The sequence below is a fragment of the Ahaetulla prasina genome, chromosome 4 (genome assembly GCF_028640845.1).
Source record: "Ahaetulla prasina isolate Xishuangbanna chromosome 4, ASM2864084v1, whole genome shotgun sequence".
In the NCBI taxonomy this organism is placed as follows: Eukaryota; Metazoa; Chordata; class Lepidosauria; order Squamata; family Colubridae; genus Ahaetulla; species Ahaetulla prasina.
This window is the reverse complement of record NC_080542.1, coordinates 116,752,358-116,776,905: the sequence shown is the minus strand read 5'-3', so window position 1 is coordinate 116,776,905 and position 24,548 is coordinate 116,752,358. Positions and strand designations below refer to the sequence as shown.

The 24,548-nt window shown below is 42.5% G+C and overlaps 1 protein-coding gene across 1 annotated transcript in view; it reads left to right on the top strand.

Annotated features, from left to right (window-relative positions):
- The first annotated feature begins 5,682 nt into the window (after positions 1 to 5,682).
- The window catches only part of LOC131198257 (centromere protein F-like), a 28,028-nt gene continuing 9,162 nt past the window's right edge, over positions 5,683 to 24,548 (top strand). Inside the window, exons 1-4 of the mRNA XM_058182747.1 lie at positions 5,683 to 5,715; positions 6,326 to 6,385; positions 9,378 to 9,497; positions 18,500 to 18,582. Of these exons, the coding sequence (XP_058038730.1) occupies positions 5,683 to 5,715; positions 6,326 to 6,385; positions 9,378 to 9,497; positions 18,500 to 18,582 (296 nt within the window). The remainder of the gene's footprint in view (positions 5,716 to 6,325; positions 6,386 to 9,377; positions 9,498 to 18,499; positions 18,583 to 24,548) is intronic.

The following is a 24,548-nucleotide window of genomic DNA, read 5'->3' as shown; positions in this document are numbered from 1 at the left end:
TAGATTGATGACTAATTAGGAAAGAGCAATATATTTTACATTTTCAATACAAACTTTGTGCAGAGTTGATTTTTAAAAGACCAAGAAATCTCCTAAGGCCATGATGGCGAACCTATGGCACGCGTGCGGTAGGTGGCACACAGAGCCTTCTCTCTGGGCACGTGAGCCATTGCCCAAGCTCAGCTCCACCACACATGCCTCCTGCCGGCCAGCTGGTTTTCGGGTCTTTGCCACACATAGCAAAGCATTTGCAGCGGGGGGTAGAGCACATGGGAGAGGCATGCACATGTGTATGGGGGCAAGGCGCATGGGCAGGGTCGTGCATGCATGGGGGCGGGGCGCGTGAGTCACACGTGCATGCATGGGTTGGGCACACCTGGGGGTTCGCATATGCATTGCATTATGGGTGTGCGTACATGTTTTCGGCACTTGATGCCAAAAAGGTTAGCCATCATTGTCCTAAGGTGTGATGCAGGCAAGAAAACTTTTAGTCACCTCTGCCATTGGGGAGATGATTCAGTCCTCATATGCTTTTCCATCTTGTTAGATATTTGGGTTCCAGTAATTTGGGTGGGAGGCTACTTCTGATTCTTAACTTGCCCTTAGATAGCATTTTGGGATGTTGGGAATATTAATTCAGAAGCGGAGAGGCCTGTTACAAACTGGGAGCTTATTTCAGAATCTGCTAATGTGCAGCCCTCTTGGGTCCGAGACAAATATTTCTCACCTACTCAGTTTTTCTTCAAAACATTTACAGCCTTCCAGGATTTCCCTGTAGTTGGAGATTGATGTAAATCAGCTCCTTGTTCTTATCTTGGAGTTCTCTGTCTGACGATAGAGCAGAAATCAGCATAGTCATTCCATAAAATATCAAGACAGAGACAAATTATCCCCCTTCGGGTTTTTTTTATTACTTGAAACATCCCAGCATAAAAATATTCTGATGTTGTTCCTGTGATCTGTTGGAGCCACTCTTTCAGTCACTGCCTTGAGTGCACCCCACCATTGCTGGGAGTACTTTGACTTTACTTTCCATAACCTGTCCAGTTCTTCCTGCAGGGCCTGATACTTTTCCAATTTTTTCTACTCCTTCTTCCTGATGTTGCTGTCACTTGGCACTGCTTTATCTCTTACCACAACTGTCTTCTGATCTTTTCTGCTACCATAATCTCTGATTGGCCAGCGCCTGCCTGTCTGTCTGAATCTGGAGATCTTGTAGGATATTAGCCCTTTTATTTTCCACAAACTTTAGTGGGATCTCACATTTAAATTTAGGAGGGTCTAGCCCAGTGATGACTAATCTTTTCCGGACTGAATTCCCAACCCATCCCGCATATGCCCCACCCCGTGCATGTGCACGAGCCCCTGCACACACCCCGCCCATCCTCACACGTGCGCATGCGTGCATGACACTGTGTGCCCTGCCCCCCTGCGCATGCACACCACCCATGCATGTATGCCCCCACTCATGCCCCCCGCGTGTGCCATACAAACATGTCCATGCATGCACGCCCCACACGTGCCCCCTGCAAGTGCATGGCAGAGACCTGAAGACCAGCGGGCTGGTGGGAGGCATGTGTGTATTTGCAGCAAAGCTGAACTAGGGTGAAAGCATGCCCACAGAGGGGGCGCTGCATGCCACCTCTGGCACGCATGCCATAGGTTCACCATCATGGGTCTAGCCAATATTCTATGCAGATGTTCCTGTACACAATGCCAGCTACTTGATTGTGTCATTAGGGCTGTTCCTGCCCGCATCTCAGGTTCATCCCAGATATTGACCCCCTCAACCCACTGGTGATGGCCAATACTGTCTGAAGGCCCTCTGGCAATTGGAGGGAATAAAGACATCTGGAGATAGACCAATAGAGACTGAGGGTCCAGGATCCAGGGCTTCCATTCAAAGAAGAAAGCTGTCTCTTTCCAGGCTGAGAGACTGGAAAGCAAAGGGGCATAGGTAGAGTATTGTGCACTGGGTGCAGCAGGTGGAGACATTGAGGGAGGAGTGCACATGAATTTAGCATATGAACTTAGCATGTTGCATGAGGTCAGCAGTTTGCTTTTTCTTTCTGAGCATGTTTTATGAACACAGCCAATTTATGACACCAATCGTTCTGTCTTGCATCATTCCTTAAAGATCTTGTATGCTCACAAAATTTGCAAGTTGCAGCATCTATCCTGTGCTTGTGCTAAGGTAGAATTGCTTATGAAAGTAAGGATTTCAGGTAAATCACCTGCAATGTAGGTCCTAAGATGACACCAAAAATTTTGGTCAGGAATTTTTTATTGGAATGAAAGAAATACATTTCATTTCCTGCAAGCAGAAAGAGGGCCCCCTTTTCTCTCACTGCTTTCTTTCTACAGGTTGTTTATGGGGAGGGAAGAGAAACTTTCCATCCTAGAACCATGAAGACTGCAGGAGTTTGTTGCAGGCAGTAGAAATGATCCTTGAAGATCTCTCAAAGGTTAAAGGGATCAAGTGGATCACTGAAATTTGTTTTCTTCGCTCTCTCTTTCTCTCCCTGCCCCAAGGCATTTAGCACTTTGAGGACAATTTGTGTACCATATTTCCCTGAAAATAAGACCTGTCTTATATTTTTTTAATCCCGAAATAAGCACTTGGCCTTATTTCCGGGGAGGTCTTATTATTTTGGGGCATGTGGAGCAAGATGGGGCACCTCTTGCCATCTTACCTGATTTCTAGCTCTGCATTTAAATATTTTCGAGGAGGGCTTATTTTCAGGGGGGAGGGTTATTGTAGCGCATGCGCTCAAAAGCCCGATTGCGCTTATTACCAGGGGGTGCCTTATTTTTGGGGAAACAGGGTATTCAGTTCTCATTAGAGTATTTGAGGAACGTCTCTTTGTCTTTCCCCTCCCAGTCTCCCTTTTTTTTTTGTAAAACAGATGTTGCCTTGAGACATCTGAGACTCTTTTAGTTTGAAACCCTTTTTAGTCCAAGGTACATCTTTGCTGTAGAGTATATGAGGGTGGGCCCCAGGCATCCATGCACAGCTAGGTAAGAGATTATGACATAATACAAAACATTTCCTGTGATGACATTTATCTGTGCTATATAATGCTGCTCACCAGAGACTATGTCTGAGTGAATGTCTAGGTTTTCGGGTCAGGCATCACTTTATGAGCTCTGTCCTTTGTTTGGGCACCGAGAATCCTGGTAAGGAAACACCTCTGAGAGGATGACCCAGCAGGTTATCTAGGGGACATTTAAAAATAACTAAAAGTTTAATTAAAGTAAAATTTAATTTATCTCATTAAAGAGATAGGAAACCTGCTAAGTTTTTCTTCTCTTTCCTTTCCTTGGTTTCCCTCTCTCTTCCCTATGATGGACATTTTCATTGAAATAAAGGTGAGAGAGGCTGGGAGGCATTGCAGCTCAACAAGATTTCAATAGGATTTTTTACTTTCAGTATTTATTTTTCACATCCAAATCAGGGGTGTCAGACTCTTGGGAAGATATCTATAGAACTCTGGTCCCCAATCCCCATCTTCAATGCAGATAAATTCTACAATCGGAATGTAGAATGCTAAGAAGACCCAGGCTGTTCATTGATCCTAGTTCTGGTAAAGCTTAGAAAAAAAAACTAGGGAATAGCAATAGTTGAGTTTGTTTTTTATATGATTCAGTTATGATCTCATCGTAACTGAAAGCTTTATACAATTCTGATCTCATATGACTAAAACAAACACGGTACTACCTAAACTGTGGGAAAACAACTTGTCGGCCTACCTTTACAGATTAGCATTAGGTAAAGTAAAAACCTTTCCCACACACTACATCAAAAACTTTACTTCTAAAATGGTTTCAATGATGGTATATAAGAGGAAAAAAGGCTTTAGGTTCTAAAGACTCATCACAGAGAATATTCATGGCCAGTTGTCTGTTGAGATTCTCAATCATCTAGGTCATGGTTGTCCCAAAGGTGTTTTTTTTTTCCAAAAAGCAACTGGGTTTCTTGGGGTTTTTTTTCCTTTGAAAACATTTCGTTTCTTATCCTGAAAAACCTTCTTGGCGGGGAAGCAAACTGTTTTCAAAGGAAAAAAAGACTAGCAAGTCCAGTTGCCTTTTGAAAAAAGCACCTTTGGGACATTCATGGGCAAATATGTAGATCATTATAGATAATTCAGGAGATCCCCAGTTGCATCATCTATGTAGTGAAGAAAATCAATCAGTGTTTTCAATTGAGAAGAGCTATTACTTTTTCTCCCCTCAGTTTTAGGCCAAATAATTGAACCTTCCTGGCATTTGAATCCAGTGGAATTCAGAATGATTTAGATACGCTTTTATTACAATGGGGGATGTAGGTTATGGCTTCTACAGACAATTTAACTGATGGAATTAACAGGGGAAACAAGAATATCTCCCATGAGGTGAATTTGGCTTGCCCATCAAAAATTATCCATGTCAATTATAGGATATTGAGAAGTAGCTTAGTCTCCTGGCATCCTATCAACTGGAAAACAAATATCAAATAATTAGGGTGGTGTTGTTTTTTAAGGAAAGTAAGAACTCCTTGATAGAATGAGCAACCTGGTGCTGTCCAGAAATCGCACTATGTCTCCCTTGCTTATTAAGTGAGACATATGGGAATTTCTTGTTATAAACAGTTTAGAGCCTGGCTACATAGGTGAATGTGTTTCTGCAGATATTGAAACCTGCAGGAGGAACCAGGTGTGTCGCTTTTTGAGACAGAACTATTAGGTAAATGGAAAATTTCCTCCATCACTCCCAGACTTCATCTACCACTTTCCATCTTTGGAAAATTCATGAAATAGTAGAGTAAAATTAGAATATATTTAGAAGAGATAATCAGACAGCATATAGAGATGAAGCCAGAAATATTTTTTTAGGAATACTTCCAGGGACATATGGCAAAAAAATTACATATTACAACAGTAATATGTACAAAAATTATACATATTACAACAGTACCAAGAATAATATACACACAAAACTGGGAAAATAATAATACAGCAACAGAAGAAAATTGGATCAGAAAAGTTTTGGTGCGCAGAGATGGACAAACTCACAAAAGAAATACAAGATATGAAGAAAATAGAATACTAAATGGTATGGGAGAAATGGTATGAATGGTTATAGGAGAGGTATAAAGGGCAAGGAAAAATTAAATGAGGAAGATATAGAAGTTGAAATGTAGCAACAAACAAGTGGAAATGGAACTGACACAGAATATATGATTGAAATTGGATTCATTGTTATTTTTATGTATATAAATCAATATTAGAATCATATTTATAAACAGTAAATTGAAGTAAGGGAGAAAAATGGATATGTAAGAAATGATTACTGATGTGAAAATGTTGCAAAGAAGAAAATTGTAAAAATTAAAAAATACATGAAAGCATTTATTTCATATATATTTTTCATTATTGTGGCTATTCCTCTAGTTCCTTTAGGAAAGGAACATTATTTGGCAGTTCAGTGGTTATTCTAAATGATCATTCAGATTAGAGGAATTAAAGAGCAAATACATTTTAAACACTATACTATATGCTATTCCAGATTGTCTCTCACTCTTGTATTCTGATTTATTTTTCTTTTTTTTTAATTGTTAATCCTATTCTGCATTCTCACCTATTAATTTTTCTTCTAGTTGCCAATTGTCACAACTGTGTGATGGAGGGCGAGTTTAAGAGGAGAATGAGAAATTTCACAAAGCGTCTCCAAGATGAGGTATGACAAATCATCTCGTTCCTGGGCCACACTAAATGCTGTTGTCAGACAAGTATGATGGCTGGCATAGAAAATTGATATAGATGGATGTATGGATAAATAGCTGGATGCATAAATGAATGGGCAGGCAGGCAGACAGATTGATAGTAGATGACTGATAAAACCTTGGCAAGAAAACTTCCAAATCAAACAGAACTGAAGTGAGGGGAAGAAGAATAAGAGCTATCCAGAATCTTTATGGGAAGTTGGGCAGCTATATGAACTGAATCAATGGAACAATGCATTTGTACCCCTTATGTTATTGTAAACATTGATTTAATAGGCCATTAAACACATTTAATAGGCCAGAATGGCAAGTGGAAAGTTTACATGACTACAGAATGAATGCTATTCATCTTTTCTGCACTGTCCACTTAAAATGAAAAGGCAAAATAATCCCTTATTTTTGGGGGCACTCCAAGATAATCTAATACTGATTAAAGTATCATAAATTGAGAAGGGAAAGAAAAATGGTTAACCCCACCTCACTCCCATTGTTTGAAAATGTAGTGTATTTAATTGCTGACAGTAAGTTTGTCTTTTAAAAACAGCATTTTTGTCAATATTGCAGGGAGATGTATCTAAAAGTTCATCAACAACAACGTTAATAGAAGCAAGGAGACGAATTGAGGTATATCGTATTATTTATTTATTATTTTATTTGTCAATCGTATATAAGATAACAGGTAAAAGTGTAAACATAATTTGGATACATGAAAAGAGTAAGTAAAAAGGAATATCAGGACAGGGACAGTAGGCACGCTGGTGCACTTATGCACCAGCATAATCGTTTGATTAGATTATTTAAAATGCAAAGCATGCTTTTTAAAAATGTGTGGTCCCCTTTCCTCCTTATTTTTCTCATTGGTCACTTGGGGCATGTACCTCTTGGGCATCCTCTTTTGTATGGGCATCTTTCTCTGCTTCTCTGGAGAAGATGAATTATTAAACCAGCGTGAGACTTATTCAAGTATATGGAGTTTTTCAGGTTTACTGACAGTTATGACACAAATCCTGCCATATTTCTGTATCTTTTACCAATTTGCCTGAAGCTGACACTTTCTGTTATTGTAAGGGGCAATGCCAATACTCACTGTCTGTGAATATGCAGATGTTTTCCCCTCTTTATCTATTTTGTATTGCAGTAACTGTCAGGCAACCATTAGTTTTGCCCTTGTGCATTAGAGTAATTTTAAGCTTGTGATAGAAACAGCTATCCAAGAGATCTATTGTATCCGTTCCTCCCACCATGATGTCCCATTAATAAACCAAACTTCCTGATCTGGGGATAAAAAAATTAAAGCAGGCACAAGGTTTTGTGTGGTCTAAAACTACTGCATGTTTCATTCAAGAATGGAGGCATAAAACAGATCAGGCTTGGATACATGCTGTAAAATCTCCTGTTTTCAAAGTGGTTAGGAGGCTACTAAAGAGGTTTACTTGTTTATTTGGAATACTTTCCTTTTCTAAGTTGCTAAAAAGATCTATGATCCCCGTTTCAAAAGTTCATGGAAATGGATATTATTTCTCAGGGGTTACAGAGGACCTGATGGTCTTTGCCTGTGTGCTAACATGTATGTCCTTTCCCTCTGAAACTGAAGCCTCCCAGTCAGAGGCCTGTTTGCTTTCTGCCTAAAATTAAATAACAGAAATTTCAATTCCAGCGTCTAACAAAAGCAGCTTAGGATCTTTGTTGTCCTCACATCTTTAGGAACTTTCAAAAATTTTCCTCCTCTTCTTTCCCACTTTCTTTGATTACTCATCTGCCCCTCATACACACTTTCTTTATTTTATTCCCCAAACTTCCAACAGCTTTCCTTGGTTCCATAATGGGGAAGGCTAATGGATGATTTGCATCCAATTCTGGATCACTCAGGGTACTGTAACCCACCCAGCACTCTTTCTAAAGACTGATCACTTTAATGGCACTGCATGATGTCACCCAATGTTCTCCTCTTTTAAAATATAGGTCACAGCAATACAGTTCATCACAGAGTCTTCTTTTTCCACCCCAGAGTGAATAAACTTTTTTGTCCCTAATGTCCATTTAGAGCAGTCAATTAGGAGTTGCCCATGGCTGCACCTATATTACATGCATAGATGTAAATGATGCACACATATGCTTTTCTACACCTTAGAGTACAGAATACAGACTAACATCTTCTTCTATGCTGATATCACATAGAAGTTTATAGAAAACAAAATTATGTAATTGTTCTCATAACTATGAAATATTTCTCCTTGAAGAAATACTTAAGGAAAAATGTCAAGCAAACATAACCTCACAATTCATGTTATCTTCTCATTGGTTTTATAGTTGTCACTCATTGGTTTGAAATGCATGGCTATGCAAACTGAATCAATCACTCACTCAATCAATTTTACAAAGTATCTACACTATTATTTTAGCTTAAACAAATTTAACAGAATAACAGAGTTGGAAGGAACATTGGAGGTCTTCTAGTCCAATTCCCTGCTTAGGCAGGAAACGCTACACCACTTCAGACAAATGGTTATCCAACATCTTCTTAAAAACTTCCAGTGTTGGAGCATTTACAACATCTGGAGGCAAGTTGTTCCATTGATTAATAGTTCTAACTGTCAAGAAATTTCTTCTTATTCTAGGTTCCTTCTCTCCTTGATTAGTTTCTACCCATTACTTCTTGTCCTGCTCTCAAGTGCTTTGGAGAGTAGTTTGACTCCCTCTTCTTTGTGGCAGCCTCTGGGATGTTGTAACACTGCTGTCATGTCACCCCTAATCCTTCTTTTCTTTAAACTAGATATACTCAATTCCTGTAGCTGTTCTTTATATGTTTTAGCCTCCATCCCCTAATCATATTTGTTGCTCTTCTATGCACTCTTTCTAGAATCTCCACTTTTTTTTTACAGCATGGTGACCAAAACTGCAGTATTCCAAGTGAGGCCTTACCAAGGCATTATAAAGTGGTATTAACACTTCATGTGTTCTTGAACATGAATTTACCTAAGACGTCTGTTTTTTTTTTTTTTTTAAATAATTTTTATTCAGCATTTATATCTTTAACATCTTTGTTATGTTTTTATAGCTTTCTGATACTGGCATCTTTGGTAATATCTATTTTATCTTTTAACCAACTATTTACACATACATTTTATATACTACTAGCTAATACCTATATTCATTACACTTTATACCTATCTATTACACATTAACTATTTCATTTAACAATGGAATTTAAAGGCCGAGAGGAAACGATATATGACAAAACATGGAATAGATGGTATAACTGGTTGGAGAAAGAATCTAAAATTAATGTATAAATGTATTAACGTAAGAGAAGATATTATAGAGGAATGAAATACCTAAGACGTTTAATTTACAGACTCCATTGAGTTTATCTCAACTCAATTCTGGTTGGTTATTCTTGATGCCACCTTACTGCCCACCCACCAGGAAAGCGACAGACTAAATATATCTGTTATGATAAATCTGATATGTCTTTGTGTATGTGTGTATGATAAAAATGACATCAACAATGATAATGAAGTGGTTTAGAGATGCAGAATCTACTTACAAAAAGTGAACTTTTCAGTATGTTTAATAGTATGTTTTATTAATCTTTATTACTGTAATTGTTTTTAAGCTACATACTTTGAGATCACACAACTATCAGTTTTCTAGACATCAGGAAGATATTACAACACATGTGATCCAGCAGGAAATGGCATGCCATGATTCCTGCTCAACCAAATATCTCCACCAGGTAAGCCATCTATCACGTTAGGAATCTTTTGAGTATACATAACTGAGAAATGCAGAGATATTTCATATAGGACTGATTAGTTTTAAGAAAGAAAATACATTTCACTTTTGGAGGACATGTTCTCTTAGCACTGTTTCCTGAAAAAAGTGGCCTCTGCAAAGAGCAGATGGCCTCACACAGACACACATTGAAATTTTTAGCTCTTCTTTCCAAAAAGTCTTTTGGGAGACAGAAGGAAGCTTTGAATGATTACAAATCCCAACATTGAAAATCAGTGAGGCAGCACTCGGCTTTCTAATTTTATTCCATTTTTCACAGAACTGTAATGGATCAGGCCTCAATTCAGGAACACAGTGATTGTAACTAATCCACATATTTAGTTGACCTTGAATCTGTTTAGGATTTCCTATTTTTGTTTCTAGGATTTCCTATTTCTTGTTTCTAGGATGAAGCTTGTTACAAAAAAGTAAGATGAAATTGCTGGTTTAGCCATATATGCAGGGGTGAAATGCTACCGGATCGGACCGGATCGGCCGAGTAGGTAGCGGAGATTGGGGCTGGTTTGGAGAGCCAGTAGCAATCTCTAGCTGGCCACGCCCTCCAACCAATCTGCGGCCCGCAGCCATGAGTGAAGGCAGGCAAGTGGAAGGCCACGTGGAAGGCAAAAACCGAAGAAAACATGGCTGCAGGGAGATCTATAAAGTAAGCCAATGCTGGCAGTGGGGGGGGGGAGGCAGACCCACTGTGCTTAGCCTCAGGGGGACCTGCAAGGCTCGCTTGCCTTTTGGACGTGGCGTGCTCGACTTTTGTGCTTGGCTTTTGCGGAACCTTTGGCTAACTGCTGCCCACTTGCCTTCCCCCCCCACCCGCATCCAGCCCATGATGGAGAACATGCCACTTCTGGGCCAGGCCACCCACCTTCGGGTCCCTGAAGGGAAGGGTGTGCTCTGCTGCCACTGTTGGCACTGTGGCTGCACAGGAAAACTCCACGGTGCAGTGCAGTTCTGGGATTGAGGGGGGGAACCCAGGCAAGCTCTGCCACTGCTGCTGCTGCCGGGAGCATCTGCATAGGAAAACTCCCTGGCGCAGCGCAGTTCTGGGATTGAGGGGAGGAGCCCAGGCAAGCTCTGCTGCTGCCGCGCTGCCACTGTTGCTGCTGCCAGGAACGTCCCGGCAGGAAAACTTCCCGGGAAGGGCTCTGTTTAGACCAGGTTTTGTGTGTGTGTGTGTGTGTGTGTGTGTGTGTGTGTGTTTGCAAGTGTGAGAGAGAGTGAGTGACAGACAGAAAGAGAAGAAAAGAGGAAGGGAGAGAGAGAAAGAGAAAGAAAGAGGAAGGGAGAGAGAGAGAGACAAGAAAGAGATAGAGAGAGAGAGAGAGAGAAAGAAAGAAAGAAAGAAAGAAAGAAAGAGGAAGAAGGAAGGAAGGAAGGAAGGAAGGAAGGAAGGAAGGAAGGAAGGAAGGAAGGAAGGAAGCTTATGACCACAATTGTGCCACAAATTTTGGTTGCTAAGCAAGTTTCACCACATTTTACAAGTTGACCACACCTACCCTGTCACATGACCACCAAGCCACACCCACCAGGCCACGCCCACAGGACTGGTAGCAAAAGAAATTAGATTTCACCTCTGCATATATGGTTAATAATTCTTTTTGGTGTTTGAGTAATATATATGGATTCACAACTCAGTTTAATCATTGATTTATTGTATGGCCTTAAAAAAGCTATTTTCACTGTTAATAACAATTTCATGTTGTTAATATAATGCAAATAGTGCAACCTTGGATCATGATAATGTGAGAAGGCAAAGTCCCCACGATACCCTTGCTACCCAAGCCACTTGGAAGGGGTTTCCCCTGCCGCCTTGAAAGAGGCAGTGGTGAGACCACTCCTCAAGAAGCCTTCCCTGGACCCAGCTGTTTTGGGAAATTACCGTCCGGTCTCCAACCTTCGCTTTGTTGCGAAGGTTGTAGAGAGTGTGGTGGCAAGTCAGCTACCCCAATACCTGGATGAAGCTGTCTATCTAGACCTGTTCCAGTCTAGCTTCCGGCCCGGTTACAGTACGGAGACGGCTTTGGTCGCCTTGGTGGATGATCTCTGGAGGGCCAGGGACAGGGGTTGTTCCTCTGCCCTGGTCAGCTGTACTTTTCCACCCCAGGCCACCCCAACGAAGCTATCGAAGTGCTGTCCCGGTGCCTGGAAGCCGTACGGGTCTGGATGGGGAGAAACAGGCTCAAGCTCAACCCCTCCAAGACGGAGTGGCTGTGGATGCCGGCACCCCGGTACAGTCAGCTGCAGCCGCAGCTGACTGTTGGGGGTGAATCATTGGCCCCAATGGAAAGGGTGCGCAACTTGGGTGTTCTCCTGGATGGACGGCTGTCGTTTGAAGATCATGTGACGGCCGTCTCCAGGAGAGCTTTTTACCAGGTTCGCCTGGTTCGCCAGTTGCGCCCCTTCCTTGACCTGGATGCCCTGTGCCCGGTCACTCACGCTCTTGTCACCTCTCGCTTGGATTATTGCAATGCTCTCTACATGGGGCTCCCCTTGAAGTGCACCCGGAGGCTCCAGATAGTTCAGAATGCAGCTGCGCGGGTGATAGAGGGAGCCGCACGCGGCTCCCATGTAACACCACTCCTGCGCACGCTGCACTGGCTGCCTGTGGTCTTTCGGGTGCACTTTAAGGTTTTGGTTATTACCTTTAAAGCACTCCATGGCTTAGGGCCAGGGTACTTACGGGACCGGCTCCTGCCACCACACGCCTCCCACCGACCAGTACGCTCACACAGAGAGGGACTTCTCAGGGTGCCGTCCGCCAAGCAATGTTGGCTGGCGGCCCCCAGGGGAAGGTCCTTCTCTGTGGGGGCCCCTACCCTCTGGAACGAGCTTCCCCCTAGCTTGCAACAACTACCTGACCTTCGGACTTTTCGCCATGAGCTGAAGACGTATTTGTTTACTTGCGCGGGACTGGCTTAGGAATTTTATATTTTGATATTTTAAGGGTTTGAATTTTAATTTTTGATATAAATTTTAAGGGTTTTAACTGTAAATTGCTTTAGAATTGGCCAACTATATAATAAGTTTTTAAAATTTCTTTTTACCTGTATATTTATTGTGGCTGTGAACTGCCCTGAGTCCTTCGGGAGAAGGGCGGTATAAAAATCTAATAAAACTAAACTAACTAAACTAAACTCACCTTCGCTAACCTGTCTGAATCCTAAGGAATAAAACAAAAGATCCCTAAAACATTGTTGCCTATGTTGACCTTTGGACTGAAACTGACTAAATAGTTGCTTGCTAGGAAATTGGCAGATATCAGCAATTGAATCAAAACTGATTTGAAAAATCTCAAGATGTGGAAATTTTCAAACTAGGACCCACCATCCAAGATCAAGATCAAAAGCTAGGCACACAAAGAGGTGAAGACAACCCCACTGGGCCAGAAAACTATATTTCCTCCCCACCAGATTTAGCTCAAGCCCCCCCCACCTCACGATAGATGATGATAGACAAACGGATATAGTAGATACATAGATGAAAACATAATTAGCTAATAAATGAATGTCTTCTTAGTTGACTTATTAATAATGTAGATTGCAATTCTGCATCCAGTTATTAATGCAAAATTTCCTTTGAAATCAGTTGAATTCCATTCCTGGTATATTTTTAAACTCAGGGTATTGCAGACTTACTCATTTTCAGAAAGTGACTCTAACGAAAAGGAACAATGTGATCTAATATTGGTTTGCTGATGAGCTTTGGAGGAAGATTTACAATGCAACTCGATAAATTTTAAGATTGCAAATGAACTTACCAAGAATAAAGTTTTCTCCCCTTTTGCTTCTGTGATTGTGAGAGAAAAGGGGTGTATTGGTGTTGCAACGGCCTGAAGGCTGAAGATGATTAATCAGACTTTGTCCAGAATCAACAGCAGAATCAACAGCAACTTTATTGAACTTTACACAAAGTTTATATAGCTTTTCAGTTTCTCAGTTCTCACCTAACATATGTTTTACTTCATTATTGGCTAATGAATCTCCAAGCCACAATAATTGGTTAGTAATTACATCATTGGCTTTCGTGTGAATATGTGTGTATGCACATGTGTGCAAAAGAGGTAAAGCAACAAAATGTTTCAGGGTTACAATTTGTTTCATCTTGTATCCTTGTATATACTGGGAACACTGCTTAACTGAGGTTTGCCATCCAAGATAAGAGTGCTACCCACATTCCAAAATGTACACGATGAAAAACAAAATATTAGCCCTTCATTAACCCTTCATTTGGTAAGAAATAATTAGTTAAAGAATATACAACTTTATTGTATATTGTATTATTGTATATTGTGACTTTTTCTTCTGCGCATGCGCGTTATGGCGGCGTTTTGAAACTCATGGAGGCGGCGGTCGGGAAGTCCTTGGGCCGCGATGCCGTTCAGCCGCTTGCCTAGCTGCCTGCGCTCTGGTCCCGCATTTACGATCATCTCGGCCGCCGAGAGTGAGGGCCTGGGGCCTCACTGAACTCTCGGCTGCCGAGTACGGAACCGGAGAGGTTTTGGAGCAGCGAATGGCGGCGGCCATGTTGGGGGGGGTTTGAAGAGACGCCCGGCATGATTCAGCTGATTTTCCGGCCGTTCGGGCCGTGGAAGGATATCAACGAAGGAGCATTCCGAACATCGACGGAGGGCATGGAAGGTGGTATGCTGGATACCGGGTGTTTCGGATTGCTGCTAATTGTGCTTGCTGGGACGGAATTTGGAGGGGTAAGAACTTGGAGGGGCAGGAACATCGCCCCCCCCTCCCTCCCTCCCTCCCTGCTTGGACTGGAACACCGCATCTCCCCCATTGCTGACTTTTGCCTTGGCTGTCAAAATGGGGGGTAGGAACATCGCCCCCTCCCTGCATAGACTGGAACATCGCGTTTCCCCCACGGAGGTTTGATCTGTCGGCCTAGTGGGGGAGGCAGGGACGGCATGAGGGCACCGGCGGAGTCGTTTTCAATTAAGGACGCGTAACCGGGAATGCGAGGGAGACCTTTTCAGCTTGTGGTCCCACGGACTCCTACGGACTAGGACCCACATGGTTATCTATCTAAGGGTGGGTCCCGGCGATTTTTTTTTGGATGCGACGATAACATCTCCGACGGCTAAGGATGGACACTTTTCCGCAATTGTATGGACAACTTCTCCATGAGATATTCATTTGCCGAACTATTACGACTGCGAGGTTCCCCCGCCTCGCAGGAATGGCCCTCCAAGCTATCGAGGGCTTATTTTAACGAAGGGTCTTGGGACCCAGAGAGGTGGCATGCGCCAAGAAGAATTTGTGGGGTTTTTAAATAGTTTTTTAAATAAGGGTTTTTTAAGGGGGGGGAGGGATTTGACGGGTGGGGGGGAGGACCCGTCGGGGAGGGATCCAGCCCCTGTGCTAGTTCGCGACTTTACGCCATCTTGTCTGAAGGCAGGGGGGGAGGACGTTCCAGGTTTAGAGGGTTGTTCGATCTGTACGGTAAGTGGGAGAGGCAGATATGGCGGGGGGGAGGGGCCGTATCGAGTTATGGGGGCACGTGGTCGATGTCTGAGAGCGATCACGTGCTCCGCCTCAGTCCCCACCTGCCTCGGGTGGCCATGATCCCCAGAGCTTGGATCTTCGGCTGATGTTATCTAATGCCCGGTCCGTGGTTAATAAGGCTCCCCTGATTTGTGATCTTATTCAGGGGGGGTCCGCGGACCTCCTGGGCATTACGGAGACCTGGTTGGGCCCTGAGGGGGTCCCCTGGTGAGATGTGCCTCCAGGCTTCCGAGCATTTCATCAGCCGAGGTCCAAGGTAGGGGTGGGGGTGGCGGTTGTTATTAAGGAAGATCTAGAGCCGAGGAGACCACTGTTCCTCAGATTGCCGGCTGCGAATCCTCTGTGTGCGTTGGGGCTATAGGAATCAGTTGGGCTTGGTGATCGCGTACCTGGCTCCTTGCTGCGTGACCACAGCCCTGCCCGAGCTGTTGGAGGTACTGGCTGCTGTGGCGGTTGAGACCCCCAAACTTATAGTCATGGGGGATTTCAACTTGCCATCAGTTGGCTTGTCATCGACGGCAGCTCGGGAGTTCCAGGCTTCCATGACGGCCTTGGACCTGATTCGAGTAAATGATGGCCCTACGCACACAGGGGGAGGCATGCTGGACCTGATCTATATCTCTGGACAGTGGTTAAATGATCTGGTATTAGATGATTTAGTAACAGAACCAATGTCATGGTCGGATCATTTTCTCCTTCGCCTAGACTTCCGAACCGCCATTCACCACCGCAGGGAGACGGAACCTATACGGTGGTTCCGTCCCAGGCGCCTGATGGACCCTGAGAGGTTCCAGACGGAGCTTGGGCCATTCCCTGAGGATCTGGCCCACGGCACGACTGAGGAACTGGTTGTGGCCTGGGAGCAGGCCGCGGCCGCGGCCCTGGACCGTGTCGCGCCTTTGCGGCCTCTGACCCGGCGCAGATCTCGTCCGGCCCCTTGGTTCTCCGAGGGGCTGAGGGAGATGAAACGCCGGAGAAGACGCCTAGAGAGCACCTGGAGGTCCAGTCGCTCCGAAGCTGATCGGACACTAGTTAGGACCTATTCTAGGACCTACCTAGTGGCAATGAGGGAAGCGAGGCGCCCACGCCCACCCTCATTGCGTCGGCAGATAACCGCCCGGCCGCCCTGTTTCGGGTGACCCGCTCTCTCCTACATCAGGAGGTGCGGGATGACCCTTTGCAGGGACGAGCCGAGGAGTTTAGTGGTTATCTATACGATAAAATCGCTCAGCTGAGGGACGGTCTGGACCGAATTTGGGATGATCCAAGCGAGGGAGAGGAGGCACGTCTTGTTGAACACGTTTGGGATGAGTTTGACCCTGTGGCTCCCGAGGACGTGGACAGGTTGTTGGGGAGGCTTCACGGCACGACATGTTTACTGGACCCGTGCCCTTCCTGGCTGGTACTGGCCACTCAGGCGGTGACACGAGGCTGGCTCCAGAGGATTATCAACGCTTTGTTGGAAGGGGTTTTCCCTGCCGCCTTGAAAGAGGCGGTGGTGAGACCCCTCCTTAAGAAGCCCTCATTGGACCCAGCTATTTTGGGTAATTATCGTCAGTCTCCAACCTTCGCTTTGTTGCGAAGGTTGTAGAGAGTGCCGTGGCGCGACAGCTGCCCCAACACCTGGATGAAGACGTCTATCTAGACCCGTTCCAGTCCGGTTTCCGACCCGGATACAGCACGGAGACAGCTTTGGTCGCATTGGTGGATGATCTCTGGAGGGCCAGGGACAGGGGATATTCCTCTGCCCTGGTCCTATTAGACCTCTCAGCGGCGTTCGATACCATCGATCATGGTATCCTGCTGCGCCGGTTGGAGGGATTGGGAGTGGAGGCACCGATATCGGTGGTTCTCCTCCTATCTCTCCGACCGTCGCAGACGGTGTTGACAGGGGGCAGAGGTCGACCGCGAGGGGCCTCACTTGTGGGGTCCCACAGGGGTCGATTCTCTCGCCTGCTGTTCAACATCTACATGAAGCCGCTGGGTGAGATCATCAGTGGTTTCGGGTGAGATACCAGCAGTACGCTGACGATACTCAGCTGTACTTTTCCACCCCGGACCACCCCAATGAAGTTGTTGAAGTGCTGTCCCGTGTTTGGAAGCTGTACGGGTCTGGATGGGGAGAAACAGGCTCAAGCTTAATCCTCCAAGACGGAGTGGCTGTGGATGCCGGCACCCGATTCAGTCAGCTGCAGCTGCGGCTGGCTGTTGGAGGCAGTTACTGGCCCCAAAGGATAGGGTGCGCAACTTGGGTGTCCTCCTGGATGACCGGCTGTCGTTTGAAGACCATTTGTCGGCCGTCTCCAGGTGGGCCTTCCACCAGGTTTGCCTGGTTCGGCAGGTGCGCCCCTTCCTTGATCGGGATGCCTTATGCACAGTCACTCATGCGCTCGTTACCTCTCGCTTGGATTACTGTAATGCTCTCTACATGGGGCTCCCTTGAAGTGCGCTCGGAGGCTTCAGTTAGTCAGAATGCAGCTGCTGGTTATAGAGGAGCTACGCGTAGCTCCCATGTAACACCGCTCCTCGCAGACTGCACTGGCTGCCTGTGGCCTTCCGGGTGCACTTTAAGGTGTTGGTTATGACCTTTAAAGCGCTCCATGGCTTAGGACCTGGGTACTTACGGGACCGCCTGCTGTTACCACACGCCTCCCACCGACCCGTACGCTCCCATAGAGAGGGACTTCTCAGGGTGCCGTCCGCCAAACAATGTCGGCTGGCGGGCCCCCGGGGAAGGGCCTTCCCTGTGGGGCCCCCACTCTGGAACGAGCTTCCCCGGGTTTCGCCAAATACCTGACCTTCGGACATTTCGTCGCGAACTCAAGACTCATCTTTTTATTCGCGCGGGGCTGGCTTAAATTGGGTTTTTAAATGTTGAATTTATTAATTTTAAACGGGGTTTTTTAGTATGGTAAATTTTAATTGCTGGGCTAATTTAATAAGTTTTTTAAATCGTATTTTAAACCTGTATATTGTATTGTCGGTTTTATTATGCCTGTACACCGCCCTGAGTCCTTCGGGAGAAGGGCGGTATAAAAATCAAATAAAATAAATAAATAATAAATAAATAAATTGAAATGACTAAAATGCCTCAAAATAGTGAGCAGGCTGTTCATTACTCCATCCCAGCAGGCTATAAAAAGTAGGAGATGGAAAGGAAAATTATGCCAGTACCATTACAGCTATACAGTTTGTATTAAATGTCAATTGTCAATACAGACAGAGAAATATCAAAGTAAATCTTATAGTCAGTGGTGTCTACTTTTAGGACTGTGCAGAATTTAGATAGCCAAGATATTGGTTGGCACCTAAGATCTGAGGGTGGAGAAACATTGGTTAACTTCCCCTCAACGAGGAAACTGTTGTTTGAAAAATTAGTGTCCTTAATTGCTGACAGTTAAGTTTGTCTTAACCATGTTTTTTGTTAATATTGAAGGAAGATCGTCTTACAACTGAAAGAAGTTTGATGGAAATAAAACCAGAAGAACACCTGAAGTATGCTCAGCTGCAGGACTTTAGGTAACTTTTGGTATAGTTGAAAATGCTTTATATGGTGCCCTTTCATTTTGGAAAAACATACTTTTGGTTGCCCAGAGTTTTTGGATTTTGTGTTGTGTTGCTTTACATCCATCAAACACCAAAGTTTACCTTATGGTGGTCACTTATAGTGTGATAACGAGATTAAATCCATGTGAAACAAAATTATTTAATGTTCCAGGAGTTTTGAAGGAAGATATTTAATTTCCCAAATAAGAAATTTTACTCGTTTTTAAAACTCTGTTCATCGTTATTTGTATATCTGAATAGAGGACACTCTAAATTATGTAACTTATTCCAATTGAGATAATAAATTATAAAATAATATGTAATAATGGCCAATAATTGTGTATTAAAACATAGGACATAAATATTCTAAATGTAATCATATTATACACTCCCCTCAAACTTTTATATATCCTCTGCAGAATGATTTCTGAAAAGTAGTTTATTATCTTGACTGATGAGCTACCATCAAGTCAGTGTTGACTGTTAGTGATCCCTAGTTTATTTTGTGAATATGTTATCATGTAATCAAAACTTCATCAAGAAAGTTGTTACTATGAGATAATCAAAACTTCAACATGGAAGCACTCCTTTAAATCTTTGTATAATCCTATTAAGTAAGTAGAATTTGAACTCAATATGCATATTTTGTACGTTGACAATGGAATTGGTCATTGTATTAAAAAAAATAAACATCAGCAATAAAACTTCAGAGAGTTTGGCATTTTAATGCAATTTGGTAGTTGAGTATGACAAATATCTTCACATTCAGTGGAATTGTAACTCCAGAGCTGAAGTGTTGAAATTTTTTAGCAGAGATAAGGAGGAATTTATCTCTGCTAAAGATAAGAAGGTAATTATTAATTTCTCACAACACAACTAAAAATAATTGCGGGGTTTTGTGCTAGTTGCAGATTAATGTGAGTAGTTAATCAAGCCAATTCTGGAATAATGAAATGGACTTGGCTATAGTCCTTCGAATTTGGAAGGCCAGAAGCGTAAATTTGACAAAGTCTTTCTGCAAATCAAAATAGAAATAATTAAATTTTTTGAAAAAAATTAAAAATGAGTTTCAGGGTTGAAAAACTAGATGGAGAGAAGGAGGAAATCTGAAGAGAAACAAACACCTTAAAGAATAATTTAACAGGTGAGAAACTTTGAGAGAGCAATCCTGACTTTCTCTTCCAAAATTTTATATTAAATTCAATTTAGCACATCCTCCTAAATATACATTATGCAATGCTCTGGGTTTAACTACGTTGCTTGGACCAATATTGTTGAAAATAAGAAGTGACTCATTTCAATTTGTTGAAAAAATTCTGGCTTTCCAAGCATCTGAAGATCCCTTTATCTCCAGAAACAACTCAGTTCTGCTTATTCCCTAAAAAGCTTTCCAGAGACTTTGTGCTTGATTAAAGCAGTAGTAAAAAAAAGGAGAGCTGGTTTCAGATAGGTATCAGTCATCATGAATCTCTTCACAGGGCATCTTCAGGGCCAAATCATTTATAATTCAAGAGATCTGTGATTATATTTCCTAATTTCTATTCTGCAGTTCATTGAGCACAGCAATCAACTTTCCCCATTTCAGCTCTTAGAAATTCAGTCTCATCCATCTTCCTGTTGTCATCAGAAGAGTGGTGGTGAAAACTATACAGTTCTGTTAAGCTTTGAAAGGAAAATCTGGGAATAGCAATGGTTGATTTTTTTAAAAAAATGCAGCCTCTCACATGATTTGAAATTTGATTCATGGCTTTATACTATTTCCAAACAAGATAGTCCCTTAACTGATGAGAAAACAAGGTGTTGGGATAAATTGACAGCTTGGCATTTGGGAGATATATTCTTCATCTATGGCTTCTCTTTGCTTTTGGAACTTGTTTTGAATTGGTTTGCACCTTTTGTAGAATGTAAGTGAGAAAATGAGTTTTCATCTAAAAACTTCTTAGTGGTATTAATAGATGAAGTAATGCTGAAGTAATACTGAAGTAAAGCTCATTAGCTTGTACTAATGAGTTTTAGTACATAACCAGAAGGTTGGGATATGTTTGAAAAGGTTAATAAAGGATATGAGTTTCTCCAAAGGTGAAATACAGCAGGTTCTGGAGAACCTGTAGCGGAAATTTTGAGTAGTTCAGAGAACTGGCAAATACCACCTCTGGCTGTCCCCAGAGTGGGGTGGGAATGGAGATTTTGCAATATCCTTCCCCCAGGAGTGGGGTGGAAATGGAGATTTTGCAGTATCCTTCCCCTGCCACTCTCACAAAGCCACACCACGCCCACCAAGCCACAACCACAGAACCGGCAGTAAAAAAAAATGGATTTCACCACTGAATTTCTCTGCACAAAATCTCTAAAATAGTTGATGGTCCAGATCCTGAGAATATACTGTATTTTTCGGAGTATAAGACGCACCGGAGTATAAGACGCACCTTAGTTTTTGGGGAGGAAAATAAGAAAAAAGCTGATTGGCAGGTGGATTGGCCTCCCGGAATACCCCCAATCAGCTGTTCCAAGAGGTGAATTTTAGCAACAGGTTCCTTGGTTGTGAGCTCTGTGCCTTGCTTTTTTTGGCTTTTTTTTCCTGCCTCTGAAACTCTGTTTCAGAAAAAACTATTTTCTGCCTCCGAAAGCCTCCAAAACAGAACTTCAGAAAAAAAGCCTCTGAAGCTCCTTTTCTGAAGCTCTATTTGGAAGCTTTTTTTCTGAAGCTCCATTTGGAGGCTTCTTTTCTAAAGCTCTGTTTAGGGGCTTCTTTTCTTGAAGCTCCATTTCTGATACTTTTTTCAGCCCCTGAAACATCTGTTTGAGAAGCTGAGTGGGGCTACATTTGGAGTAGGAGTGAAATCTAAAAACTTTCCCTATTGGTTCTGTGGGCGTGGCTTAATTGGTGGGTATGGCTTGGTGGTCAGATGACTGGGTAGGCGTACCCAATAACAATAAATAAAAATAATAAACAAAGTATACAAAACAATAAGAGGTACCAAAAACCAACTTTCACACTTTACACACACACAACACAACACAGCTGACTCACACACAATGTAAAAGCAGCTGCACCTCACTCAAAATGGCTTCTGCAACAAGCAGGAACCTCACATAGCCATAAAAAGCTCAAAAACCAACTTTCACATTTTATACACACACACACACCATACAACACAACTGACTCTCACACACACACAAATGCCACATACAGCTTTGTGAGATTTTGTGTAGTAAGAGTGAAACACTACAGAAACACAGAAATCTCAGAAAGCTGCACAAACATTTTATTATTTTATTTTATTTATATTTATAGATAAAAGCAGTTAAATTTAAAACTTCCTTTTAAATTCAGACGTGGCAATTTAAAGTTAATTGCTATGTCTAAAAAAAAATAAAACTCTTTTAAAAAAACCAATTAATTATTTTTTTAAGTTCACCCCCCACAGTTACTTACCCTATTCAAGGGACAATGCAGGCAGATTGAGTTGCTCATCAATGAGATGGATTGCAGCCAGGCAGATTCAGTTGCTAGCTGATGCAATTGATTCCAGCAGCCGAAGCAAAGCAAGGCAGGAGCGAGCCCAAAAGAAGCAGCAAGTAGGCAAGTGGGGACCTGGCGATGGGTGGCCTGAGTCTGCCTGAGAGAAACATCTCTAGCAAATCTGGCTTCCAGCCCATTTCTGTTCGATTCTTTCAGAGTCACTGTGAGTTTTTTGACTAAAAAATTTCTTTTTTCTAATCAGGAAACATACCGGTCTAACAGGCTTGCTTTAGTCTAGCAGAGCCATACCGGTCTACTTGCCTTTTTTGGGAGCGCACCGGTCTACCTTCTTTAAAAATAAAGGCACCGGTCTACTAGCCGCCTCAGCGCTGATCAGTTGTAGTGCGGCCCTTTGAAGCGGCATGGCAGTCATTTAAGGCCATTTGCAGCTATATCACCACCGAGACCTTCAGGGACAGAGAAGAGGAACAGCAAGGCATCGGCGGTGGAGGGGGGGAGAGATTTTTGCTACCGGTTCTCGGAACTATCCACTCCCATCGCTACTGGATCGTGCAATCCGGTCCGAACCGGGAGCATTTCACCCCTGATTTGGAGTAAAAGACGCACCCAGATTTTCACCCTCTTTTTTGGGGGAAAAAGGTGCATCTTATACTCTGAAAAATACGGTAATTCTGATTTTGAAAATTCAGAATATCCTTTTATAACACACACATAGAAGGTAATTAGATCTAGTAACCAATGTATTAGACAGTAAAAATTTAGCAAATTTATATTCCCACAGTTATTAAAGAATTTCAATGCTAGAATACTACAATCCTTAGGAATTATTAACAACCATATATAAGTAAGATTGCTGGAGTTTCAACATGTTTGGTAGATTCTCGTAGTTAATAAATAAAGCTTAATATATAGTTCCAAATGAATATATCAAACTAAAAATAGTGAAAAATATGCCCATGCAGTTATATTAAAATATTTTAGTCTCAGAATATTATATTAAATGTATTTTCTCTCCAAAAAAGAGAAGGAACTTGTTAGAAAATGTGAAGCTTGTTTATATCAAAAAAAATTTTTTTTTTAATTTACATTTATATCCCGCCCTTCTCCGAAGACTCAGGGCAGCTTACAGTGTGTAAGGCAATAGTCTCATTCTATCTGTATATTTACAAAGTCAACTTATTGCCCCCCCAACAATCTGGGTCCTCATTTTACCTACCTTATAAAGGATGGAAGGCTGAGTCAACCTTGGGCCTGGTGGGATTCGAGCCTGCAGTAATTGCAGGCTGCTGTGTTTTAATAACAGGCTATCTTACAGCCTGAGCCACCACGGCCCTTATAATTATAATTGATTATAATACACCTTATAATTGATTATAATACACCGCCCTGAGTCTCCAGAGAAGGGCAGTATAAAAATGTGAATAAATAAATAAAACCTGATAAAACATTTTATATGATAAAATACTTGATAAAATAGAAAATGTGGATTAGATATTATCACCGCCAGATGGATTCATAACTGGCTGACCAACCACACTCAATGTGTAGTCCTCAATGGAACCGCATTTACATGGAGGGAAGTATGCAGTGGGGTACCCCAAGAATTTGTTTTAGGCCCAGTACTCTTCAACATCTTCATCAATGATTTGGACAAGGGGATAAATGGGGAACTCATCAAATTTGCAGATGACATCAAGCTAGAAGGAATAGCCAACACTCCAGAAGACAGGCTTAAGATAAAGAAGGATCTTTATTTATTTTATTTATTTATTTATTTTGTCACAACAGTATATATAAGCATAAGCATGAAAGTAACTATATAATATATAAGCATATATATATATAAGCATAAGCATACAAAGAAAACAATAGGACAGGAACGGTAGGCACGTTTGTGCTCTTATGCACGCCCCTTACGGACCTCTTAGGAATGGGATGAGGTCAATAGTAGACAGTTTTTGGTTAAAGCTTTGGGGATTTTGAGAAGAGACCACAGAGTCAGGTAGTGTGTTCCAAGCATTAACAACTCTGTTACAGAAGTCATATTTTCTGCAATCAAGATTGAAGCGGTTAACATTAAGTTTAAATCTATTGTTTGCTCTTGTATTGTTGTGATTGAAGCTGAAGTAGTCTTTAACAGGAAGGACATTGACAGACTTGAACTTTTGACGCGATCTAACAAAATGAAATTCAATGGTGAAAAATGTAAGGTTCTACATTTAGGCAAGAAAAACAAAATGCACAGGTACCATATATGTGGTACCTTGCTCAATAGTAGTAACTGTGAGAGGGATCTTGGAGTCCTAGTGGACAATCATTTAAATATGAGTCAGCAGTGTGCAGCAGCTGCCAAAAAAGCCAACACAGTTCTAGGCTGCATAAACGGAGGAATACACTCAAGATCATGTAAAGTGTTAATACCACTTAATAAGGCCTTGGTAAGGCCACATTTGGA